Source organism: Aotus nancymaae, unplaced genomic scaffold, assembly GCF_030222135.1.
Source record: "Aotus nancymaae isolate 86718 unplaced genomic scaffold, 86718_ANA_hifiasm-v0.15.2.pri h1tg000077l, whole genome shotgun sequence".
NCBI classification, from domain to species: Eukaryota; Metazoa; Chordata; class Mammalia; order Primates; family Aotidae; genus Aotus; species Aotus nancymaae.
This window is the reverse complement of record NW_026988492.1, coordinates 2421375-2445490: the sequence shown is the minus strand read 5'-3', so window position 1 is coordinate 2445490 and position 24116 is coordinate 2421375. Positions and strand designations below refer to the sequence as shown.

The 24116-nt window shown below is 41.3% G+C and overlaps 1 protein-coding gene across 18 annotated transcripts in view; it reads right to left on the bottom strand.

Moving 5' to 3' along the window:
* PARD3 (par-3 family cell polarity regulator) overlaps positions 1 to 24116 on the bottom strand; it is a 704358-nt gene that overhangs the window by 8383 nt on the left and 671859 nt on the right. For all 18 annotated transcript variants that reach the window (XM_021665196.2, XM_021665212.2, XM_021665198.2 and 15 more), the window contains 2 exons: positions 11644 to 11764; positions 1236 to 1363 (listed from right to left, as the gene is read on the bottom strand). In XM_021665196.2, coding sequence (XP_021520871.2) covers positions 1236 to 1363; positions 11644 to 11764 — 249 coding nt within the window. The remainder of the gene's footprint in view (positions 1 to 1235; positions 1364 to 11643; positions 11765 to 24116) is intronic.

Below are 24116 nucleotides of genomic sequence, written 5' to 3'. Positions count from 1 at the left end.
GTGGTGAAGTCCCAGATGGTTGTTATAGTGATTATTTAACATATAAAGAAATTCATCTTTTAGAGACAGGGTCTTGCTCTGTCACCCAGGCTGGAGTGCAGTGGTGTGATCTCAGCTCACTGTAACCTCCACTTCCTAGGATCAAGCAATCCTCCCATTTCAGCCTCCCCAGGAGCTGGGGCTACAGGCACGTGCCACCACACCCGGCTACTTTCTGTATCCTTTTGGAAAAAGTGTTTTGCCATGTTGCCAAGGGTGGTCTTGAACTCCTGGGCTCAAGCGATCTGCCTGCCTCAGCCTCCCAAAGTGCTGGGATTACAGGTGGCATGCCCGGCCAGGACTCAAACTTTATTAGAAATTGGTCAAGATCACTTTAGTCAGTCAGGATAAGCATTTGTCTCCTAACTCCCCAAAACTGTTTTGCTCAAATTCAAAAGCCTACCTGATAGCAACACAGCAAATGAACCTTTTCCCACTTAAAACATCTTTGTCACCTGGTTTTGAAATACAGCAACAAATGCCTATAAGAATTATGACTACAGGAGTCAGTTGTTTGGGGAAGTTTAAAAAGCTGAATGTTTTCCAAAAGATTTATTCTTTACTATGCCTGGAAGAAATACTTTGATGGAAAAATGACTATTATTTCAATGTATTGGCACTCAGTCACCTGACAGCCTTGCAGGCCTTTGTCAGAGAACACCTGGGCCAAGGCGTCTCCCCTGGAGAGCGGGGCAGGTAAGGGTTTCTTGCTTGGTTCCCAGCTAACAAGCTCAGCATTCCTGAGACCCTCTAAAGTTAAACATGGCTGACGGCTGGGGTGACGGGACAGTAGGAGACTGAGGTGTGGGACCGCGGATCCCACACAACCATGGTGTCTGCTGCACTGACTCCGATCCTTTCACGGAGCTAACTGCCCTGTGTGCTAAGCAAAATAAGGGTTATCTGCCCATTTTTCAGATGAAGATTCTGTCTTGTCCACACCGGGAGCAGGAGAACCAATGCTAAGGAGCCAGTAGGAGCTTGTGGGCGAAAATACTGGCATCTCCTGCAGGTGACATTTCCCCCGGCCTCACAGTCAGGCAGCCCCCCACGCTGAGCCACTGTGGCCACCAGCCATGTATTGGTTCCTCTGTTGCTACCAGGGGCGAGCTGGAGAGGCCCGTGCGATTTGGGAAGGAGCACGTTCCTCAGGGCCGGGCGGATCTGGAACCTCGGCCACGCAGGTGTCCTCTTACCGGGGCAGAGAGCTGTACTGGCGCTGGGCCTGCTGGGAGCTCTCGCGCTCCTCCTGCCGCTGCCGCTGCATCTGCACCTCCACGGACACCGAGTGCCGCCCGCTCTGCGCCGCCGGCCGTGCGTTCGGCTGGAAGAGGAACACACAAGCGCATCATTACCCAGAAAGATCTGCACAGATCACACAACTGCTTGACTCCATTTCCATTCTTATGAATTGACTTAGAAACATTTTGAAAATTCTGTGAATTTTTTGTTTTACGAAATCAAGATTCTTTGAGAAAAGGGGCATACGTATAATTGCTTTTTTGAGCCCACACTCACTCACTTGTCTTAAACTGTGATTTTGGCTTTGGCATGTGGTTTGAATGAAAGAGATCAAAAACTTTCTAGTTTTTTTTTTTTTTTTTGCTTTTAGAGATGGGATCTCACTCTGCCACTCAAACAGGAGTACAGTAGCGCAATCATGGCTCACTGCAGCCTTGAACTCCTGGGTTCAAGTGATCCTCCCACCTCAGTCTCCCAAGTAACTACAGGCGTAAGCCACCATGTCTGGCTAATTTTTATTTTTATTTTTGGTAGAGATGGGGTCTCCCTATGTCGTCCTGGCCTCAAGCAATCCTCCTGCCTCAGCCTCCCAAAGTGCTGAGATTACAGGTATAAGCCACTATACCCAGCATCTAGTCTTTTTAATGAGGCTTGGTAAATACTGACATAAGACATCATTTACCTTTCTCATACACAGAGCAGATACAATGAGAGTGAGGCTGTTCAAAAAATCTAGAAGATGTTAATGCCAAACAAATTAAAAAATAAAAATTTGCTACAACTCTCAAAAGTGGGAAAGTCCAGGAGTGCACACTCGCAAGTTGGCCATGCTGGTGAATTCTGGGGGGTAGGTATATATTTTAGTTTCACAGCAGGATACAGTATAGCTGATTCCTCTTTTGCTACAGGATGACAGTGAAATTTTAAGCCAAGATTAGTTGAAACTAGGCACTAACAGGTCTCCTGCAGTCCACAGATGGCAGCCAAACAGGGAACAGAAATGCCTATCAAAAGGACAAACCCAAAAGCTAATTTCTACTTAAATTGGTTATTAGGCAATGCATTTTACCTTAGTTATTAGGAAATGCCAATTTACCTAGGTTAATTATACCCTGTAGAGAGAGCTTCAGTCCTCCTAACTAAATACTTTGGTTAGCACTCCGTTTCCGGAGTTCAAGACCAGCCTGGGCACCACAGTGACACCCTGTCTCTACAAAAAAATTTTAAAATGAGTCAGGCACAGTGGCATATGCCTGTGATCCCAGCTACTTGGGAAGCTGAGACAGGAGGACCACTTCAGCGAGCCATGATCATGCCTCTGCACACTCTAACCTGGGTAATGGTATAAAATCCTGTCTAAAAAGGAAAAACGAAAAGAAAAGGAAAAAAATACTTTGGTCAGCAGGTCATCTGGTGATTGGTGCTTCTCACCGGAGTCAGGTTGCTGAACATGTATACTGCACTGTATAGATCAGGTTTCTGGGATACTTCAACTTCTCACTGACAATGGTTAGCTTACCTTCTAGATCTGGCCTTTTGAAATAAAAGTATCTGTGCTCAAAATAGACAGTGATGCCTCTACATTTACGAAACGTCCCAGTGGTCTGTCACAGCACCAGCGGTGGGGCCCACAAGTGATCCCTTTCCGTACTTGCCACCCTCAGTCCCCGCTCCGTGTTATGCAATGTTGTGCAACAGGCATAGTCTGAGTGAGGAGTGTCTGTTAGAAACAAGTTATTGGTTTTCTTTTAGAATTGAAAGCTAATGGTAGAATTTGACCTGATAATGACTTTCTAAAACAACAGTCTTAGCATTCATTTGGCAAGCTGTCAAATAACAGGCAGACTTGCTACCAAAAGACGGGCTCCTATGATTGGCTTTGGCCAGGACAGAAAGAAATCAGGCATCATCTATTGTTCTCCTTCTGCAAAGCCAGCACAACCCAACTTGTTGGTAAGCAGTCATGAAGCACTATGCAGGACAAACATTTCAAAGCATATGGGCTTCGTTAGTGAGCATATTAAAAATATCCCAATACAAAAATAATGTGTGAGGAGATTAGGCTTTACAATACCCCAGTCTCTACTAGGGGATGTTTATAACCACACTCACTGGAACAAATGTGTGTTCAGAGACCTGCTTCACAACACCATTCAAATAACACATCAGTGAGGCCTTCAGCAAGAAAAACACTTCACTGAGTGAGTTCTGCTTATGCAAACAATTGTTCATCAACTGCATTAAAAGAGACATTTTCTTCCATTACGCTTGATGAGGCTGGCCAAAAAGGAAACTGGGCTGTTTTCTTGTGACAGTGAGCAATGGGAAGCTTGAGATAAACCACTGGACAGACAGAAAACAAGTCAAGAAAACACGACACCATTTCCTTTATGCTCTCAAAAGAACTGTGTTTTCCTTTTCTTTTGCACTCAGGGTAAGCTACGTGCATGTGTCAAACAGTCTTGAAAGGTCTGGCATTCTGTAGCAGGATTTCGTAACCAGCTTTTTAAGCTCCTGCCATTCTGGGACATGCTGCTTGTGGACATGCGAAGGCAAATTGCAAGGTCGTGTAGAAATTTCAGGTGTATTTTTAAGTTGTTTCTCCCACAGGCTTGAAAATGTGATGCTGACAGAAAAAACCAGTTGAAGGATTTTTGTTTCCTCCGCTGTGCGTTTTCTGACACTGTTCATGTCAAACTTTATCAGCTACAAGTATCTAGTTGGATCTGGATACATTCCAATAATGACATTACCAGCATATGGGGTCTGAAAACTTAAAAGGCGCGAATGAGTTTGGGATCAGCAAACTGACATATTTCATACTATCATGCTCACCAAGAAGAAACATAAACATTGGCCTCACCATTAATATTTTACTCCATTTCTCTTTCCAGAGCTTGCAAAAAGGTAGGTTACAAAGAGAATCACTCTTATCTTTAAAATAAAACTTTCATGGGCCACATATTTCAAGGAAGATTGCATACATGACCAGCCTGGACCAACAACTAAATAAGTTCATCCCGGCAAGTTTGACATGTGGCCTGAATAAAAAATCACCCTTCTAATTCACAATTTCAATGAAGATCTCTTAAAAACAAAAATTGGATGAACAGTATTACAATGGCAATCTTGAATTGTACACACTGTGGCTTCGATCCCTGTGGCAGGAACAAAACAATGTATCTGAGTCCAAGCACAAACATGAAATGAAGAAAACAGGTGATTTGTAACCTCACAGAGAAGTGCATGTTTTCAAATAAAATATTGTCAACAAGTGCAGTGACAAAGTAACACCGTATAGGGAAATACCTGCATAGGCATAATTGTAATAGCTCTGGAGATTCACCAGAAAACAAGGTGAAGCTCTGTTTTAACAGTGCAAATTATAAATAACCCTGTGATGAAACTGGTTACAAGCAATGACCTTTTAAATAAAAATACAACCACAGCTGCCAGGGCCACAATAACAATAGAGATTGTAAGATGGAAATAAACACATGGTATATATTACACGGGACGCTGGAGAGCCACGATATGTGAATTTCTTCATGGCTTATGTTTAAAACCACAAGTGACAAATATGTATGTTGTTTTTGTAAGTGGACTAGAAAGTACTTGTCCTTCTCATAGATTATAAAGGGATCATACTTCAAGCTTGAGGAAGCTGTACAACATTGGTATCACTTAGCATTGTAAAATATAACAAATATTTTCCACAGTGTTTTGTTTTTGTGTTTTACATTTTTGGTTTTTATTTTCAAGTCAGAGCCTTGCTCTGTTGCCCAGGCTGGAGTATAGTGGTGCAATCATAGGTTACTGCTGCCTCAAAGTCCTGGGCTGCACCACCATGCCTGCTTAATTTTTCTTTTTAATTTTTATAGAGATAGGGTCTTGCTATGTTGCCCAGGCTGGTCTTGAACTGCTGATCTCAAGTGAGCCTCCCACCTTCGCCTCCCAAAGTGCTGGGGATTACATGCTTGTGATGGTCTCATACGGTGTTTTATGAATTAAGTCATTAAGCATGTCTCTCAATTAAATAAAATCATTGCTTCAAAATAAAAATAGAAAAAAATGAAAACATAAATTGTTTAATAGACAGTTAATAAAGAACAAAAATGAATATCCACAGTACAAAGTTTCAGTACTAATTAGAACTAGGTAATATTTTAAGACTTTGACAGCTTAATATCGAAGTATGCTGCCACTTATGAAACAAAATCATTATTGCTATATTAACATTGACATAGAATATTCAATGATTTCAAATACTCTATAATTTTTCTTCCTATAGATAAGAAAAATAGCATGCAAGCATGTGTGGGTGTGCATGTGTGTGTATAGACCCATACATATATCTATAATATTTTTATAAAGGATCATTGACATTTTCTCCTTAAATTATGAATAATAAAAATATGCACAATTTCACATGTCCAAGGGCACACATAGAAGACAAAAAATAAAATACAAAACATTCAAACACTGTGGATGAAAATCTGTGATGAAGACGATGGTGAGAATGATGCTGATGACAAAAGACCAACAGCATTCCTTTGAGATTCAGAATCCTTATTTTAGCAATTCCAAGATACTGTGACCCTAACAGGAATTCTGTACTCTGATAAGAGTAGCAATTTAAAGATTTGGTAGGGGGCAGAAATCATTTTCATGCCATTAAATCATGTAAAGAGTGTCAACTGCTGACTGTTGAAAAGTGGCCAGTGCTAATATTAGGAATTATTTTCTACAGTAGACTTATGTACAACTTTTAATCAAAACAAAATTAACTCCTGTCTCTCCATCCTGCCTTCCCAGGCTTCCGCACCCACGCGCACATGCCATCACTATATAACTATTGACTGAACTCTCGTGCATCTTGAATGTTGAAACGCTTAATTGCTACTAAGGATGTAAGTAATGGCTGCAAAGACTGCAAAGCATACCCATTTCCCTCATGAATGCTTTAGAAATGAATGTTTTGGTCTTAGTTGTATTTGTCTTCACCTCATCTTTCCCACCAGTGCTTGGACTCTTATCCCTGCCCCCATCTTAAGCAATAGTAACACTGAAAACAAAAAGGCTGCTCTACAAAACAAGCCAGGCACTTCAGTATCTGGGCTAATGGCAACCAATAGAGCTTCAGGAGTTCCCGCCGCCCAAGGTTTCTGAGCATAGCGTTGCCGTGGGTCACAGAGGCTTTGGCTGAGGGACAGGTCACAGGGCAAAAGAAAGTATTGACTTTGGAGCAGTGCAGAGGCTCTCTCCATGTGTGAAGGGCCCCCCTCTGTGGATGGCTTTCTGCAGGTCTATTTCTATGGGAGGTGATTTCCACCCACCTAGAGCTAGGGTCATGCTCATTTCAAGGCTGCCAACTAAGGCAGCATTTTTTGAGTCAAGGCATGGAGGCTGCTATGAGAAAATGACAGCAGATACTTTTTAAGTCTTAAAAAAGATGGAAACAAAAGGAAAACCACCATTTTCTGAAATTCCCTAGGTACAGGGAAGCAATCTAGTGGTGCAGAGTGGCCGTGTGCTGTGATTGTCTTGCCAATTAAAGCAGGCAGAATCCTAAGAGGGAAGGGAGAGCTATTAAAGTCTAAAACAGGAAAAGGGAGAAAAGGACAGATTTTGTTATTCATTGAAAGACGGACAGCTAGGAAACAAGCAGGCTTGAGGGAGAAGAGGATATCCACATTGCAGAGTATCAATTTTCTACCTGAAGGACTAAACTACTTTCGGTCACTCCCAACCTGGGATGGAAAGGATTTAGCAATACAGCTATTATTAAAGGCTCCATTATCCCATCTATCAATCGTCTCAGCCAGCAAGTCTCCTTGTGGGCAACACTCAGGTATCTGCAAAGTTTTTACGGCATACGGTACTTATGTCTGCAGCCTGCAATTTAGTTCTTTTAAAAGCAACACTAAGTCCTGTCCATATCGGAGCTCTGTAATAATAACCCTAACCTCCCCTATTGTTCCATTATCTTAAGAAAGATTTAAAGCAACTTGCTGCTTTATTTATGTTGCACCTGGCACTAAGTGAGGAAGAAGTTGCTTTTTCTTCTTCTCTTGCTCAACTTGGGAGAGAATTCACTTCAATTATGGAGCTAAGAAAATTTTCTGGACCTCTGCTCATCTAAAGACCTTTTGTGCCACAAATCAGCTTCCTCGGGCCCAGAAATTATTTTGAACAAAGGGCCAGGAACAGGTGCATTCCGTACTGCTAGAGTTTATAGAGAACATTTCAAAATAGCTGGATTGAAAGGGCTACTTGGATGAATTTTCTGCAGCATCCTCGGCTGTATGTAAAGTAATTGGTTTACATATTTTTCTATATGACACACCTGGCTGCACTTTGTGTGTGGGCATTTCCAACAAGCATGACAATTTCAACTAATATGGGCTCAGTTGTACACACAGCTTGAAGGTGAGTTTGTGGTTCCTTAAAACTAAACTGATTACAAATCATTCCAATGAATGAGATCACGCTCCTATCTCTTCCAAACACAGTGACCGTTCAAGGTCAGAATACATAAAGGAAGAGAAGAAAAGGATTCCAAGATGCATAAAGCTCATTTTGTAAAACAGATAATTAAAACCATAGACCAAGCTACATTTTAGACAACTGAGCAGCTCTTCCTAAGGTAACCATAAGAATTGATATGAAAATGAATACGCTAAGTAGAATTATAGTCACTTTAAGTTCATTTACGTGATCAGTAAAATGGAGCAAGATCTCAGTTGTTTGAAAATGAAAAAAAATAATAAAAAGAAAAGAAAAGGTCAACTTGTGACCCATAATTTAGAAAATTATTCCATTTCTAAGGTAATCAGCCTGTCATCCAAATAATTCCCTGCTCACTCATTACAGGAAATGCTAATACTAGAAGATGTCTGTCTGAAGTGGCTGTGGCATTTTGATATACAATAACTTGGCCCATGACCTTCAGTAGTTGGGTTTCCAGATGTACAAGATTTCCTCAAACATTTTCCCTAACATGACTATTCATATGAAGTAGACAACACAGAAATGCACTCCAGCCTACTCACTGTTCCCATTCAAAGTTAAAATATTTTAAAGAGACCAAAATAAATTTCAAATCATTTTCACATTTCCCAGTGAAAAATGTCTAGAACTAAGTAGGAAACATGCATTTAGCCTCAAACAAACCTGGAGGTCTTGCATGTGGATATAACGTCAGAAACCAGAAATAAACTCATCAATCTGAGTTCTCAAAGACACGTCTATTTCTGTTATATATTTAAAATATATTTCGACTTCAAAGAGGGGTTCTTTCAAGCCTTTCCTGACCACCCCACACTCATGTGGTCCTCACCGCTCTGTGGTTTTCAGCACCCCACACACGTCCCTAGCCTACCTCTGCTGTATGGTTCCAAGTATTCCTTTATTTTTTATCAGTTCTGTTGGAGAGTTCTGAGGGCATTTTTTCTTTTCGATCTTTGTTCTCCTGTACCAACCACAACACCTGGGACATAGTAAGAACTCAATGAATTTGACTAATTGAACAATTAGTTAAAGAGTAAATGCCAAGATGCTGGTTTGGAATCCACATTCCCAGGCAAAGTCAAATGGCGAACACTGCTCCTTATGGCATGGTATGGAGAATGATGAGCTCACGTGGGGTTGTGCCAGGTTGGAACTGTGTGCATGTGCAATAACTATTTCCATATTTAGTTGCTGACTTTTTCTCCTTAAGCTTAAAACCATGCTTATTACTCTTTTCAGCCCCTTTGTGTAAATATACACAATTAAGAATGTATTTATCACACATCACAAAAGAATCCTGCTTCAAGAAACCTAGTAGGAATGGATTGAGTCAATCATTCCAAACAATATAAGCAGATTAACATAATTCTGCATGTTGCCACATGGGAATGACTCAATTTACTCATCTAGGAAAAGGAACTATATACCTCAGAAAATGCCATTAACAGTAATATTGTTGCAGAAGACAATTAGAGATTTTTTAGATATTAGAGGTAGGGAACTTGTTCTATAACCTCCCAAAGCTGTTAGGCAAGACGTGATTTCATGAGGTGCTTGTACACCTGGATGCTGATCCCATATTGCCAGTTGCCTGTTTAAAGGCCCCATCTTCCTCACCTGAACTAAGCCCTTCAAACTACAGTTGACCCTTGAATACCACAAGTTTATACTTTTTGAAGAGCTGGGGCTTCATCATGTTGCCCAGGCTGATCTTGAACTCCTGGCCTCAAGTGATTCACCCGCCTTGGCCTCCCAAAGCTGGGATTACAGGCGTAAGCCATCGTGCCTGGCCTGCAATCATTTATTCGCATCTTGGTTTAGAGATAAGAAAACTGAGGCTGAGAGCTGGGCCACCTGGCTACTGGGCCAGTGTTCTTTCCTAGCACTATTTCTCTTCAAACTTTCAATCTAGCATTGACTCTTCCTACATTTCTACCTTTAATCTCTCCATGCCTTCAACATAACCAATCCCTCAGTTCCACATCAGCTGGGTGGTTTACCCTGCCTCAAATAAAATGTATAAAATGTTGGGTTTTCTGGTTTGTTTTTTTAATTTCAAGCCCCTTTTTTTTTTCTTTTTTTGAGACAGGGTCTCATTGCAGCCCCAACCTCCCGGGTTCGAGCAATCTTCCCAGCTCAGCCTCCTGAGTAGCTGGGACCACAGGTGTGTGCCACCACATCCGGATAATTAAAAAGTTTTTTTTTTTTTTTTTTTTTTTTGTAGAGATGGGTCTCCCTATGTTGTTGCCCAGGCTGGTCTCAAACTCCTGGGCTCAAGCAATGCTCTCGCCTTGGCCTCCCAAAGTGTTGGGGTGACAGGTGTTGGGGTGACAGGTATGAGCCAACACGCCTGGGCTCCAGCCTTTTATAACACCATTCTTGCTTCTGCGCTACTCTTCCAAATATCTAGTAAATTATATTCCCAACATTTTGTCTGAACTAAACTCGTCAACTTTATGGACACTAATCTCCGCTCTGCTTCTGTGACTCATATGCAAAGGTGGAATGCCTTAGACCTCAGCATCGTCTGAACTACCACCTCTACTTCCAAGATCTTAGACTCCAAAAAATACACTGTTTTGACCACGAACCCCTAGATCCTGGGCCCTCTTGCACACTGCTAGGCTGTGAGGCTAATCCTTCCTTGAGCTATACTTGCCACCCCGCCTGGAACATACAATGCTTCCCAAGTGTCCTTGCAAGGACTCTGACACCTGTCTTGGCTTTCTGCCATGTCTATCTTCCAACCCCCATCACAGAATTAATCTACAGGTTTATTCCTTCTATCCCCAGTCCTCTAGCATTGCTGGTTAGGTCAATTTACCATGTTAACTGGACTTCCTAATACCCCATGTTTGAGTTTCCTACCTTAAGCAGCTTTTTTATTCCCTTCTAACAGACTGACTCTCAAGTCTCTCAAAGAGATTCTTTAAACTCCCCGTCATCTCAAAAAATCTGCCCCAACACCTCCACTCCTAGAAGTGCTATCATCTTTAGGGTGAAACACAAGGTCAGAACACAGGTCTGGCATTGAGAAAGCTATTCAAAGTATTTTCTAGAAAGATCATTCTGGTGGCTACGTGGAGGATGAAGTGCAATGAGATGGATTCAACAAATACACAAAGGGGATGCAAGAGATTAAAGACTCAAGGATTATTAGACCTGGTGCAGTGGCTCACACCTGTAATCCTGACACTTTGGGAGGCTGAGGAATGAGGATCACTTGAGCCTGGGAGTTCGAGACCAGCCTGGGCAACACAGTGAGACCCGGTCTCTACAAAAAATTTAGCACTTAGCCAGGTGTGGTGGCATTTGCCTATAGTCCAGCTATTCGAGTGGTTGAGGTGGGAGGCTTGCCTAAGCCTCGGAATTCGAGGCTGCAGTGAGCTATGATTGCACCACTGCACTCCAGCCTGTGTGACAAAGTGAGACTTCATCTCTTTAAAAAAAAAGAAAAAAAGAATTACTAAACACTGTACTTTGTACATTACAGGCACAACGGAGAAGTGCTGAACAAATTAATTTTGGCTCGGATTCTGATAAATACGTATCTACAGAAAAATAGTCACTAAATTTAAAAAAATATTTAATTGAGAGTAAGAATACTTTTGCTGTCTTGTCATAAGGCTAATGAAACCTATTATGCAATAGACAGATGGTGGAACAAGATATAAAATTAAATTAGCAATGATAAAACCCAGATGGAAATGAGGAAAAGGTCAATATGTTAAAGGTCAAAGGAATTTGGCTCCATCTTGTCTCTTTTCAGAGAGCACTGAGGTCATGGCTTAGTGGCCTTTGCTGCAGGGAAGTTGCAGGACCATCCACTGTGCTGAAGAACCAAATACTTACCCAGGGTTGCTCAAAGCTGTAAGTCCGTCGACGATCTTCTACATCTTCGTCCTGCTTTGCTTGTTGAAATTCTTGCCTCAGACGCTGTATCCGGTCATGGTTGCTAGGAGTTGATCTGTTACTGAAAGAGAGATGAGGCAGCAGTGAATACCCTTCAGAAATATTATCTGTGGACTGCAGTTACTAGCAAAACATGGCAACTTGCTGTGAAATGACGCCATCTAAGAGAAAGTGAATTTTTAAAACAATATGTGGGCATTTAAAATGTGTTTTCATTTTGGTTTTAGGATTAAGGCTTATTGAGGTTATTTCAGACAGATATTCAAGAAGGTAAGCAGTATTTTTAGATATTCTTTTTTTTGCACTGTTCTTTAAAAGCTTCATTTCCTTTCTGTAATCTGGCAAGGTGTTGGCAGGGAAGTTTTTTTGGAAAGGACATTGCATTAAAAGTCAGAAATAACAGGGTTTGGTCCTAGCTTCTGCACCTTCTTAGATTAAGGTACTTAATGTTTCTAAGCTGAAGTTTTTTTAATGTATGGGGTAGAGATTTTACTCTAAATAACTTAGTTATAATAATCAAGTGAGATGACACCATGAAATATAGCTGGACATGTACAGTAATATTTTCATAATATGAAGTTCATATTTATGAGTCATCAGAGGTCTATAAATAAAATTCAATTCTCACAGCAAAAATGAAAAGCACTTTAGAAATAAGGTCAAGTGGTAGTTTGATTTAACCAGTTAGTTAACAACAATACTGCCTTCTTTTTGTATAGCATTGAATTTTAATTCTCACAAAGACCTTATAAGTGCAGAAGGTAGTATTTTATACACCCACCCACCCACCCACCTACACACACACTTACAAATGTAGAAACTGACATTTAAAGAAGATAAGTGGTTTGTTTGGAGTCTCCCAGCTGGCCAGTGGGAAAGTGGGACCAAAATCCAGATTTTCTGGCTCCTAGTCCAACCCTCATTTCACTAAGCCATGCATATCACTTTGTAAAACACGTATCAGCCTCCAAAGCTCTTTATTCATAAAATCACACAAATTTTAAAAACAGTATTTTCACAAGAGTAATAGAGATTGATGACCAACATTAAATCAATCATAAATCTCACAGTGCTTTTGGTCTATGCCATTCACTAAAGCAGTAAGTTTCATCCTATCAGTGATATGGACGGGAGACAGGTAAATACTGGGTAGGAGAGGGCGGTTCCCCGGCAAAGACCCCACCCTCAAAAGCCTGGAAACCCATAGCCCTAAATGAGAACAGCATTCCTGTTTTTGTGCCCAAAAGTTGCCTTTTGGCTCACCACGCAACCCCTATCCTGTACATATAAACTGCAAACCCCAGGCTCTATGAGCAGACAAACAGAAGAGCAGGAGAGAGGCAGAATGGCATGGCAGAGAAAGAGAGATGAGAAGGAGTGTCTGAATATTAAGAGGAGTTTGGCTGAGGATGACTGGAGAGGGGATCGAGCCACTGGATGGCCAAACTCCAGGAGAAGATAATCTTCCCACTCCATCCCCTTTCCAGCTTCCCATCCATCCCCCTGAGAGCCACCTCCATCACTCAATAAAATCCCCGTATTCACCATCTTTCAAGACCATGTGTGATCTGAGTCTTCCTAGATGCCAGACAAGGGTCTGGGTACCAAGGGGGCACTGAGCTGGTTAACACTTAAACCATCTGCAGATGGCAGAGCTAAAAGAGCACTGTACCACACCCAGGGGAGCTTCAGGAGTTGCAGACAACCACAGCTAAACACTACCGTGGGGCTGGAGCCCCAGATCCTGTACCTGCCTGTCTGCGTGCTCCCCCTCCCGTAAGAGGTTTGGGTGCACACAGCAGTTGAATAGATGAGCCACACACCCCTGTTTCATATCCTGTGTGGGGGGTCAGGGAACTCTCTCATTTCATCAGGAAAATGATTCAAGACCATCAGGCATCTACTGTCTCTACAATAAAACGTCAGACTTCTAGAAGACAAGAACCACATCCTCTCCTTATCATATATACCCTCCAGGCTGCTAGCAGAATGGAAAGCTGCAAAGCTTTTAGGAAGACCAGGTCTCTTCACAAAAGCATGTTGCCCTGGTTACTCAGTATGTGCTAGAGTTCTGCTGGCTGCACCCCTCTTGGGTGATGTGATTTGTGAGAGGTAGCTTGGAAAAAGAAATTCTGTCACAGTAGAGTACATAAAATTCTCAAATGGACATAAGACTACATATAATTCCATATATTTTGAAGAATTCCAAAGGTTTAAGAATCTCAAACATGTTCACGTACAGGACCATCATGTTAACATCTTCTGGTGATAGGGAATAGCCTTTCATTGTTTAACATATTGGGAGGGGTCCCTGTACCTTCATCTATCAATTTTACTAGAGCTTCTAGAATATCTTGTCAATACATTCAATTATTTCCTCAGTCAATAAAAGCTTATCTTCCTTTGTTTTTCTTCTGACGAATCTGAACTGATTGGCTTGGAACAATAAAGGTGAACAGGTCTGTAAATTGGGCCACCTGATGACACAAGGCTTCAGTTCACGTCGCTTCAAAATGTCACTCTGTACTTTTGCGACAGGCAGGTTGTTATTCCCACTGGCTTTAGAAATATATACAATGTCCTATATTGTTGCACTGTCCAGTCTAAGAGGGACTTTACTCTATGTGAAACTGCAGTGGTGTGGGCATGAGGATGGTTACCTTCATAAGACGAAAGAGATGGGAAGGTGGGCATTCCTGAATCTCACTGCCATTTTTCCACCTGTGCTTTTTTGTTCCTGGCATACTTCATTGCTTTTAATGGAAGGATTATAGGAGGCTTGGCTGACAAAGTATTTTACAAATCTAACCAGAAGTATTATATCATTTTCATGCAGCATATAGAGTTTTAAGCTCACAATTATTAGGATCATGAAGTCCAAACCATTGATAAAAACTGACCTCCTACTATTTGCGATTAACTGAAAGTTTGTTTTCCCGACAAAGGGAGTTTACCCCATATCCTCAGTGTTAAATTCTGGTGACACTGGTGTTTTTCACAGCAAAAGATAAGTTCTGGAAGTTACTTCTGCCCTTATTTCCAGACCCGGACAGCTAGGCAGACCTTGGGTTTCACCCTCTTTTCCTCTGCTCTTTCTCTCCCAGTACTGTAGAGAAAGCGGGCTGACTTGTCTAAGACTAGCAAAGCCACTTTAATGGCTGAAGCTGGAAAACAGGCTGTGATGGTTTTCATGATTGATGATGATTTCCAAAGACTGGAAAACCGTCAAGCCCCCTTGGGGAACAACGCTTGGCAGTCTGAAGGTGAAGTTCTGGCTTTGAGACACGAAACCATCGCAACTGCTCTGTTCTGTCTCTCAGGCCAGTCTATAACGAGCCAATAATTCAAATTTGGACTTCTAAAGTTCTTGGTGAGCTCTTCTGCCAAGAAAGCTAAAGGAAATTTTAAATATTCATTAGCAAGAGTGACTCATCCCTACACATCCTAATCAACTTATATTTAGGTTCATGGCCAACTTAAAATTGGTCATTATATTTTTGTGTGAGAAATATAATAAAAATACCATCTGAGTTGATCAGATGGGTGAGACAATAAAACCCTTAATGAAGAGTCAGAAATGATAATTTACAGATAGTCCGCATGAGTGGGATCTACACAGGGATGCTGAGAGGAACACAGAGACACTTTCTGTGGAAAACATCCACACAGACAGCTATAAGACAGTTTTAGTCCAAAAACAACACTCAGCCTCCCCGATACGATGGCTTTGTACCCAGCTGGAACTTACTTTCATGTTTCAATTAAATGAAGAGGGTTTGCTTTTGGTTCAGTAATGATGTAGGTTTTGGTTTTTGGTTTTTCCTGACAGGTTTAAGGAAGGGTACCTAAGATCACACAGTACAGAGGTTCCTAGCATGCACAGAACAATGTGGTCCTGAATTATATGAAGCATCCATAATTACCACGGGGACTGCCACGCAGCGGATAAGGCTTCTACATCTTCAGACTGGATACTACCATGTGCTTCTTGAATGTGGCTGAAGATACCCATTCATGCTAGATGCAGCCATGAGCCAATCTGCAGGGAAGCACTGAAGCCTGCCCTGCACCTGTGCCCCACAGGCATGCCAGCTCCACCACTTCCTTAGGTACGATGAGAGGGAACAGAAACTTCACAACAGCGGTTCTCATCTATACGCACTGTGTATATGAGAACCATCCAGAGAGCTTGTTAAAAAATAACTGATTGCCAAGGCTTGCCTTGAGAAATTCTGAGTCAGTCTAGTGCAGGGCCCAAGAATTTATATATATACAGTTCAGAATGTACTGCAGGTATATGGAGAGCACTATGAAGATAACGCCTGCAGTTAGCAGACTGCCAGGAAGGGATGCTGGCCTGGTGCTGCTGCTTTAAGAGAAGATGGAAATACAGTTTTCTCTCCCAAATTTAAAATGTTCACTTACTTTACTTTTTAAATTCTAGGTGAGCCAAACAACTATTTTGTCCATTGGTGGCTATCCTGTAACCACCAGTTCACATTCTGCAGACGCTTTCTGTTTGACGTGTCGCTTCTCTAGGCTATTTACCTTCATTGCAGCAGAATAATAAGGCTCGTGGTCCCCTAGTAACAGTTCCCCAACATATGTTAAAACTGATAACTGGGCACTGTCCAGATAGTCTTGTTTCTCCCAAACTGTCCCCTCCTTCCGAACTGCCTAAGCCTGAACCTGGGTATCCTTCCTTGCAGGCTTGAGGTCTGACCTATCTATTCAGAGGAGGATATGCCGAGAGAGAGGAGCTTGTGATGTGACTGATTAATTCTTTATGGATTAAAAATACTTTAACATTTGCATTTTTAATTATGCAAAAGAAATCTGGAAACCTGGAAGAGATTAGTTTTAAGATCCAGAATTCAATGGAAGGGAGAATTAACCACTCTTTTTTTTAAAGTGAGTCGGTCTCAATATACACTATCCTTCCCATAGCAGAGGGGAAGAAAAGGAAGAGAGAAGACAGAGGAAATAAACCACGGCAGGCTCTCCACACTGTTCAGAAGGCAGAGATGATTATAAACTCTGGTACAGGAAGAGAAAAGCTGCCAAAGAAGAGAGGAAAATAAATTTGCTCGTGGTTTTTTTCCTTAATACCCTCTCCTTTTCCTTCGATCTTCCCAAATTCTACCAGTAAGTCTAAGACATCAATCCACTTCCTTGCAGCCTTTCCTCACTACTCCAGCTCATGTTCACGTCTTCCTTTGGTTCATCTGTAATTGTCCTCTGACCCAAAGGCTGACTTACAGAGTTTACCAGAAGTGGCACGTGTACGGGCTTTTCTCTCTTAAGTCTGTGCCTTCATCACAGCCATTCGACATGTATGTATCTTGTACGTCACTTCCCTGTGGCAGAGCAAATTGGTCAGCAAATATTTGTGATGGACAGATTTAAGGTGGCCCTAATGTCCACACCTTCTGGAGTTCACGCCTTTATGCACTTAAATGTGGACAGAACTCCCACTTGCTTTCTTTAAAATTTAATTTGATTTTAAGTGCCAGGATACATGTGCAGGATGTGCGGGTTTGTTACGTAGGTAAACGTGTGTCAGCTGCACACTTGCTTCTAACCAATGAGAAATGCAGCAGTGATCATGCAGTGTATGTCGTTACAACTGTAGTGTCCTTGCTTGCCACTGTTTCTCTCCTTGCTGGTGTTGAAGTCGCAAGGAGCCATGAATCCCACGGCTGCATAGAACAGAATGCTGCCAACAATGATGGGAGCAGGGAAGCTGATATTTCCCTAGTGGGAGCCTCTACATGAGAACCCAGTCTGGCTGACTCCTTGATTGTACCCTGAGGGAAACTCTGAGCAGAGGATCCACCTCAGCCATGCTGGAACTCCAGGTCCACAGACACTGTGATATAATAAATGTGTGTTGTTTAACCTGCAAAGTTCATCTTACTTTGTTTTGTAGCAAAAGAAAATGAATATCCCATTGATGTTGGCCTTGGCCACGTGGCTTACTTTGGCCAGCAGGATGTTTGTAGATGTGACACAAAAGGGATTTGAAACTGATTGTATGGTGGGAGTATTCTTTGTGTTCCTGACTTCCACCGTAACAAGAACATGCCCGGAGTCTAGGAGACACATGGAGTGAATCTGAATCCAACCTGCAGCTTAAAGTCAAGCCCAGAGGCGCCCAGCCTAGATCAGTCAATCCCCAGCCTCTCTGTAGATGTCCAAGTAAAAAATAAAAGCTTGTTATTAGAGGCCACTGGGTTAGGCAATGTGCTATGTGATGGCACTGCAGCAATAAACTCTCTAGACCTCCCTCCTCAGACCACCCCCACACCAATACTACCACCCCTTCACCTTAAACAGCATTACGGGGGCTGTACATTCTTGTTAAATTCATGGAAATAAAGTAGCCTAGAAACACATAGGCCCTGCCCACAAGTGGAACCAAATAAATGCTGCTTGTTGCAAAAGCACGTAGTTACAAGGGTGGAATAAAAGACAGGCATCCCATTTTACAAGCGAGTTTTACCACCATCATTCATAGAATTAGTCACTGCAAAATTCTGGTCTCTGGGAAAAACTGCACAAGGTAAATACTGCTGTGGAAGATGTAACTGAAAAATGCTCACTGTCAGATCTGAATACATAACACCAATCAAACGTCTTTCCACTGAATACCAGTCTATCATCAAGAATGCCTCATGAAAATCTATTCAATTGCTTAGGGTGACACCTTTTGTCAACCTCCCCACTACTGCACCCAAAACACCTCACTGGGGCTCTGTGATCTCTGAAAGTCAGGCTCGTGAGAGACCAAGGCAAGAATGTGAGTGCTTTCCTGGAGCCTGGCGAAAAGATACCTGCCAACCAGGTGATTCTGTAAAACTGAACTCAAGAGCTCATTGCTGGTTTCTCTTTCTAGCAGAGATTGATGACCTGCTGGGATCTGGGTCAAACACACAACTCACAAAAAGATAATACTGGTTAGCATTTGATTTACTTAGTCTGCCAAGAGCTCAGGACTTAAAAGATGCCCTTCAGATCCACTACTTACAAAAGCACAGGTACATGGTAAAGATTTCTGTTGACCGTATCAGCTTCTATCATTTGGCCGTTTTCCTTTTGCTATCTACTTCCCAGCCCTAGCAATTTACTTTTTGGCCTATGTACAAAATTCTATTTCAAATGCTAGTGAATTTCACACCTGCACTTGGCATCCAATTACTGGAGATGAAAAAGGGACATTATTCTTTTCTCAATTAAAAAAAATACAAAAAGTCAATTTCCAAATTATATCAGCAATCCTGGAAATAATGCCACATCACACTAAAAAAAAAAAAGCTTTTTCCTACTGATACATTTCTATCACTCTGACAGGTTTCCCATACACACATCACAGGGGAAAAAAATATTGTATAGTTCTACTAACTGCCAAGCTCTCTGCTTAAGAAACTCTTTTCTCTTCCACCTGCCAGCATTCGAAGTCCTACAACTTAAGAAACATTGTTATGGTCTGCATCCTCTAACACTCAACTCATTTACACTCAAAGATCCTATTTTCTTGCACTCTGACTTTTCCAAGCCATGATGATGTCTTTTGGGCTCAACCTTCACAGGAGGTTCTTGCATTTCAGTCCCCTTATTTAAGAAAAATGTATCTCTTTACTGACTTCCTTCATAGTTACACAAATGAAAGGACCAAGATCCAGCCCATCAGTAAGAAAACTGTTTCATTTTCACTGCAGAAAAATGAGAACACTTTTTCATTCCTTGCCCAATTACTAACTCTTCTTGTATATCCTGGGAAAGGAAATACTCTGGGTTCCTTTACTTGTACCAATGGTAAGTACAAACTTCACCTATTTCATGGATGTCATTTAAAGCAGACACCAGGACTGGAGTAGGCAAAAAGTGACTCTGGGAGAAACACATATAGGGCAGACCTGTCACGTAGTCTTAGTAACAGGCAGCCGCAATGACCACCAGGGTCTCAGATCATTAAGCAATGTCTTACTGTGATGTCATGCATGGATGTACAGGGTTGTAATCCTTTCAAAACAGACAGACTGTCAGCATGACAAAGTGGATACAAACAAGTTCTGGAACTGGGATGACTAAAGCATTGGTGGGGAGAAATGTCACTGAGCTAAAAAGGGATCCTATGATACAGAACTACCAGATATTGACACTATTCAGAGAGGCAAGTAAACAACCTGCTTCCTACTTAGATATTTTTCTATACTGATTAGCAATTCCATAAAATATTCCTGATCTCTAGATAGGTAGTTCTAATCTACAGACGTCAGAACTGAGTTCTTAATTGCTGTAAATTAATGAGCAAACACAGGTTTCTCATTAAACCCATTACATCCCGTATGTTAAAATGGAACACTTGTCATTTGCTTTTGTTTTTTGCTTTTTTAAAAATATTTTTCTCCTGGCACTTAAACCAGGATCATTCTTGGTAAAATCCTAGGTATAAGCAGTGAAGCAGGGAGACATGGTCAGGATATGTGTGGCAGGTTCCTGCCCCTTACAGTGTTTATTCCTGGGGAGAAAACCTTTCCATGGCAAAGGATTTGTCTTAATTTTAATGATGAGCTGTATTGTGCCTTTATCTTTGCTTTCTTAAGAAAAAGCAAATTGATGTCACCCCCTGTGAAGGCGTTTGCACTTTCTCCCACGGTACCTGTTCAAAGCACACGGTGTGCCTCCTGTAGCCTGTATCACCTGTACAGTTTGTGAAAAAGCATTAATTGCTAAATTAAGAGAGAAGGGAAAGAACAGACTAAAATGCCACAGAAAAGCAAACTGTGAACTTTCAAATTAGTTAAGCATGAGACCAAACTGGCTAAGAAGACTGAGGCTTTTCTCTATGGCTCTACCTCAGGCTAGAAGACGTATGAGGAATGGAGGAAGGGTGGGAGGGTTAAACCAAGAAATGTATCAATTACCAAACTACAAATAAAAATAGCTCCTCTGCACAAGCTTCATTAAGTTTTATCAGCAAGTATCTTGGGGTTTTACACTCAAATCACAGGTCATAAATTCACAGTAAATCCCCCATATGTTCACCAAACACCTGAATTCAATTTCTCTTCTGGTTGTGAAGTAGGAATGTGATGCCCACATTAATTATGCATGCAAAGTTAGTTTCTAACAAGGGCAGCATTTTGCGATGCTGAAGGGTATTTATAACGTCTGAAATTTTGGGATAGATCCTTCTTTAATTTTACCACTCGTATACTAGTTTGTAAGTCTAAATTCCCTCTTCCAAATATGAACATTGAAAAAAAATTATAGTTGGTAAATATCTTGTTATAGTCTTTGCATTTTTCTACGATGATCCCAGACATTTATGATATTGCACAAATGGTCTTGATATTGACTTTGAGGTTTTTAGACAAATATTTCTGTGGTTATGTACATATCACCCTGAATTATAGAGAAAGTCTAAACTGAGGTTAAGTGGCTATATTTATATGTGTCTATGTATACATGTGAAATTAACTACTTAGGAAATATCATGTCATTTTCAGTTTTACTCATCATCTGTAATGTAAAAAGAATTATGAGAAACTCATGCAAATCCCAAAGGTACTCACTTTGCTCAGCTGATAAAATTCATTTCCAGATTCTGACACTCATGATTTGTTGTCCATTTCACACCAATTTCAGTGTAATAAATCATAACAAATTAAAAACATACAGCTATGTTCTCTGGGTTAAAAAGGTGGTCTCCAAAGCTGTTAATCCTGCATTTGCTTCTGATGTGATAGTTCCAGTTCTCTGGTTGCTTTATGGATCACAGGGAGGCCGTCTCTCCATCAGAGAGCCTCAGGACTAGGTCTTACTCCAAGTCCCTCCGTGGTCATTGGGTAACAGGGCTATCATTTTATAAGCAACAAAATCTCAGGAATGTACCCCTTGCCCCATTTTATTACTATCATCACTCTTCCTTATTAGCTTGTCACTGGTCTCAGGCAGGAGTGAGAAAAATTTAGTTTTGCTTTTTGAGAAGTCCTCCAGCAACAGAGAACACACACATGCAGAGACATACATAATTTCAGAACTCAACAATAAATACACACGAAAAAGCCCTAGGTAGCTGATCTTACCTGGTGTCACAAAAATTATCCAAGCTGGCTTCTACTCAAAAGGACTGCTGAATCTATCACAGCCATACCTCCAATGGGGCATGAGCTAAAAACTCAGCATGAAAGTAATACTGCTTAGCAAGTTTTAAAAAATTATCATTGTCAAACTAATTATCAAGTTTTTGGTTTAAGAAACCATATTTGAATAAGATGTTGTAAATAGATGACCTGTGGCCATTGTGACAGTGTGTTAGAGCTTTAAACCTCAAAGACGGTGAACTTCCTCAGGCCCCTGCAAGGTACATGGACCAAGGGCAAGGGCTGAGGTCTGGGCCTCTCAAGTCTCCTCACTCCCTAGCAGGCAATCTTACATAGATTTAAGCAAGCAAAGGAAGAGAGAAGATGTTTTCAGGGTATACTTATGAATTTAAATGCATTTTAGAAAATAAAATGTTGGCTGGGTTCGGGGGCTTATGTCTGTAATCCCAACATTTTGGGTGGCCAAAATGGGAGCATCGCTCTAGCTAGTAGTTTGAGACTAGCCTGGACAACATTGTTAAGATCCCATCTCTTAAAAAAAAAAAATTAGCTGGGTGTGGTCTGGTGGTGTGTGTAGGCCCAGCTACTTGGAAGACTGAAGCAGGAGGATTGCTTGAGCCCAGGAGTCTGAGGCTGCAGTGAGCCACGCTTACGTCACAGCACTCTAGCCTGGGTGAAACAGCAAGACTGTCAAAGAAAAATTAAAAGGCCAGGTATGGTGGCTCATGCCCGTAATCCTAGCAGTTTGGGAGGCTGAGGCAGGCAGATCACCTAAATCTATGTAAGACTGCCTGCTAGGGAGTTAGGAGACTTGAGAGGCCCACACCTTAGCCTCTGCCCTTTGTCCATGTACCTCACAGGGGCCTGAGGATCCCGATCACCTGAGGTCAGGAGTTCAAGACCAGCCTGATGAACATGAAGAAACCCTGTCTCTACTAAAAATACAAAATTAGCCAGAAGTGGTGGCACATGCCTGTAATCCCAGCTACTCGGAAGGCTGAGGCAGAAAAATCACTTGAACCCGGGAGGCGGAGGTTGCAGTGAGCTGACATCGTGCCATTGCACTGCAGCCTGGGTGACAAGAGCAAAACTCTGTCTCAGAAAAAAAAAAAGAAAAGAAAAGAAACAAGGGAAAGAAAAGGAAGGGGAGGGAGAGAGGGAAGGAAGAAGGAAGGAAGGAAGGGAAGACAAAGAAAGAAAAAAATACTATTGCCTTTAAGAACACACCATTTTTCTTTGCACAATGCAAGAAGGTTATAATGGCTAATGCCCAAAGTGCATTTACTTTTCATAGCACTTTTCATGACTTTCTTGAACTCTCTAATAAATGGCAAGGACATGTAAGGTATTCTAATAGGTTAGAGAACTGAAGAAAGTTTATGGATTATATTATTCATTCAGTAAAACCACTGAGGATACAAAGTTTAGCCAGTTGTGACCCACAGTTGAAGTCTGTGCCTCAAACTGAAATACACATTTAGGTGTCTGATTAAAGAGCAAATGAAATTCAATGTTACTGCTGAAAATCTTGACAAACTAAAAAGAGTGAAAAACAGGAATACATTATAAAAATTTGAAATAAAGTCCAGGCGCGGTGGCTCACGCCTGTAATCTCAGCACTTTGGGAGGCTGAGGCGGGCTGTTCACGAGGTCAAGAGATCGAGACCATCCTGGCCAACATGGTGAAACCCTGTCTCTACTAAAAATACAAAAATTAGTCAGGCATGGTGGCATGTGCCTGTAGTGCCAGCTACTTGGGAGGCTGAGGCAGGAGAATCACTTGAACCCAAGAGGTAGAAGTTGCAGTGAGACAAGATCACGCCACTGAATTCCAGCCTGGCAAGACTGTCTCAAAAAAAAAAAAAAAAAAAAAAAATTGAAATAAAAAGGCTATGGAAATTAAATTACAAAACCTGATGGGTTTTGATGACAAAATAAAATGACTATCATGTTCTCCTTCATATTAGAAAGGTTTTATCATACAGGCATAGAAACTAATTATAGAATCATTATTTTAATTCTTTAATCGTGAAAGGATTACAAAGAATTCAAGGCGAACATTTTCTTTGTTTTTGCTTTCTGTCTTTAATGACAGCGTAATTGCAAAACACTATACAAAACTAAGCTATGCTTTTTTACAAGAAAAAATTCCAGTGCAATGCAGCACTTACTTCTAAATCATGTCATAATTCTAAATCATGGCTATATTCTACAGGCTTTCTTGAAATGACACAAAATATTAAATAATGTAACAGGAGATATATCACCTGAAGTTTCATAAGAGGCTGTGAAAATTCTTTGAAA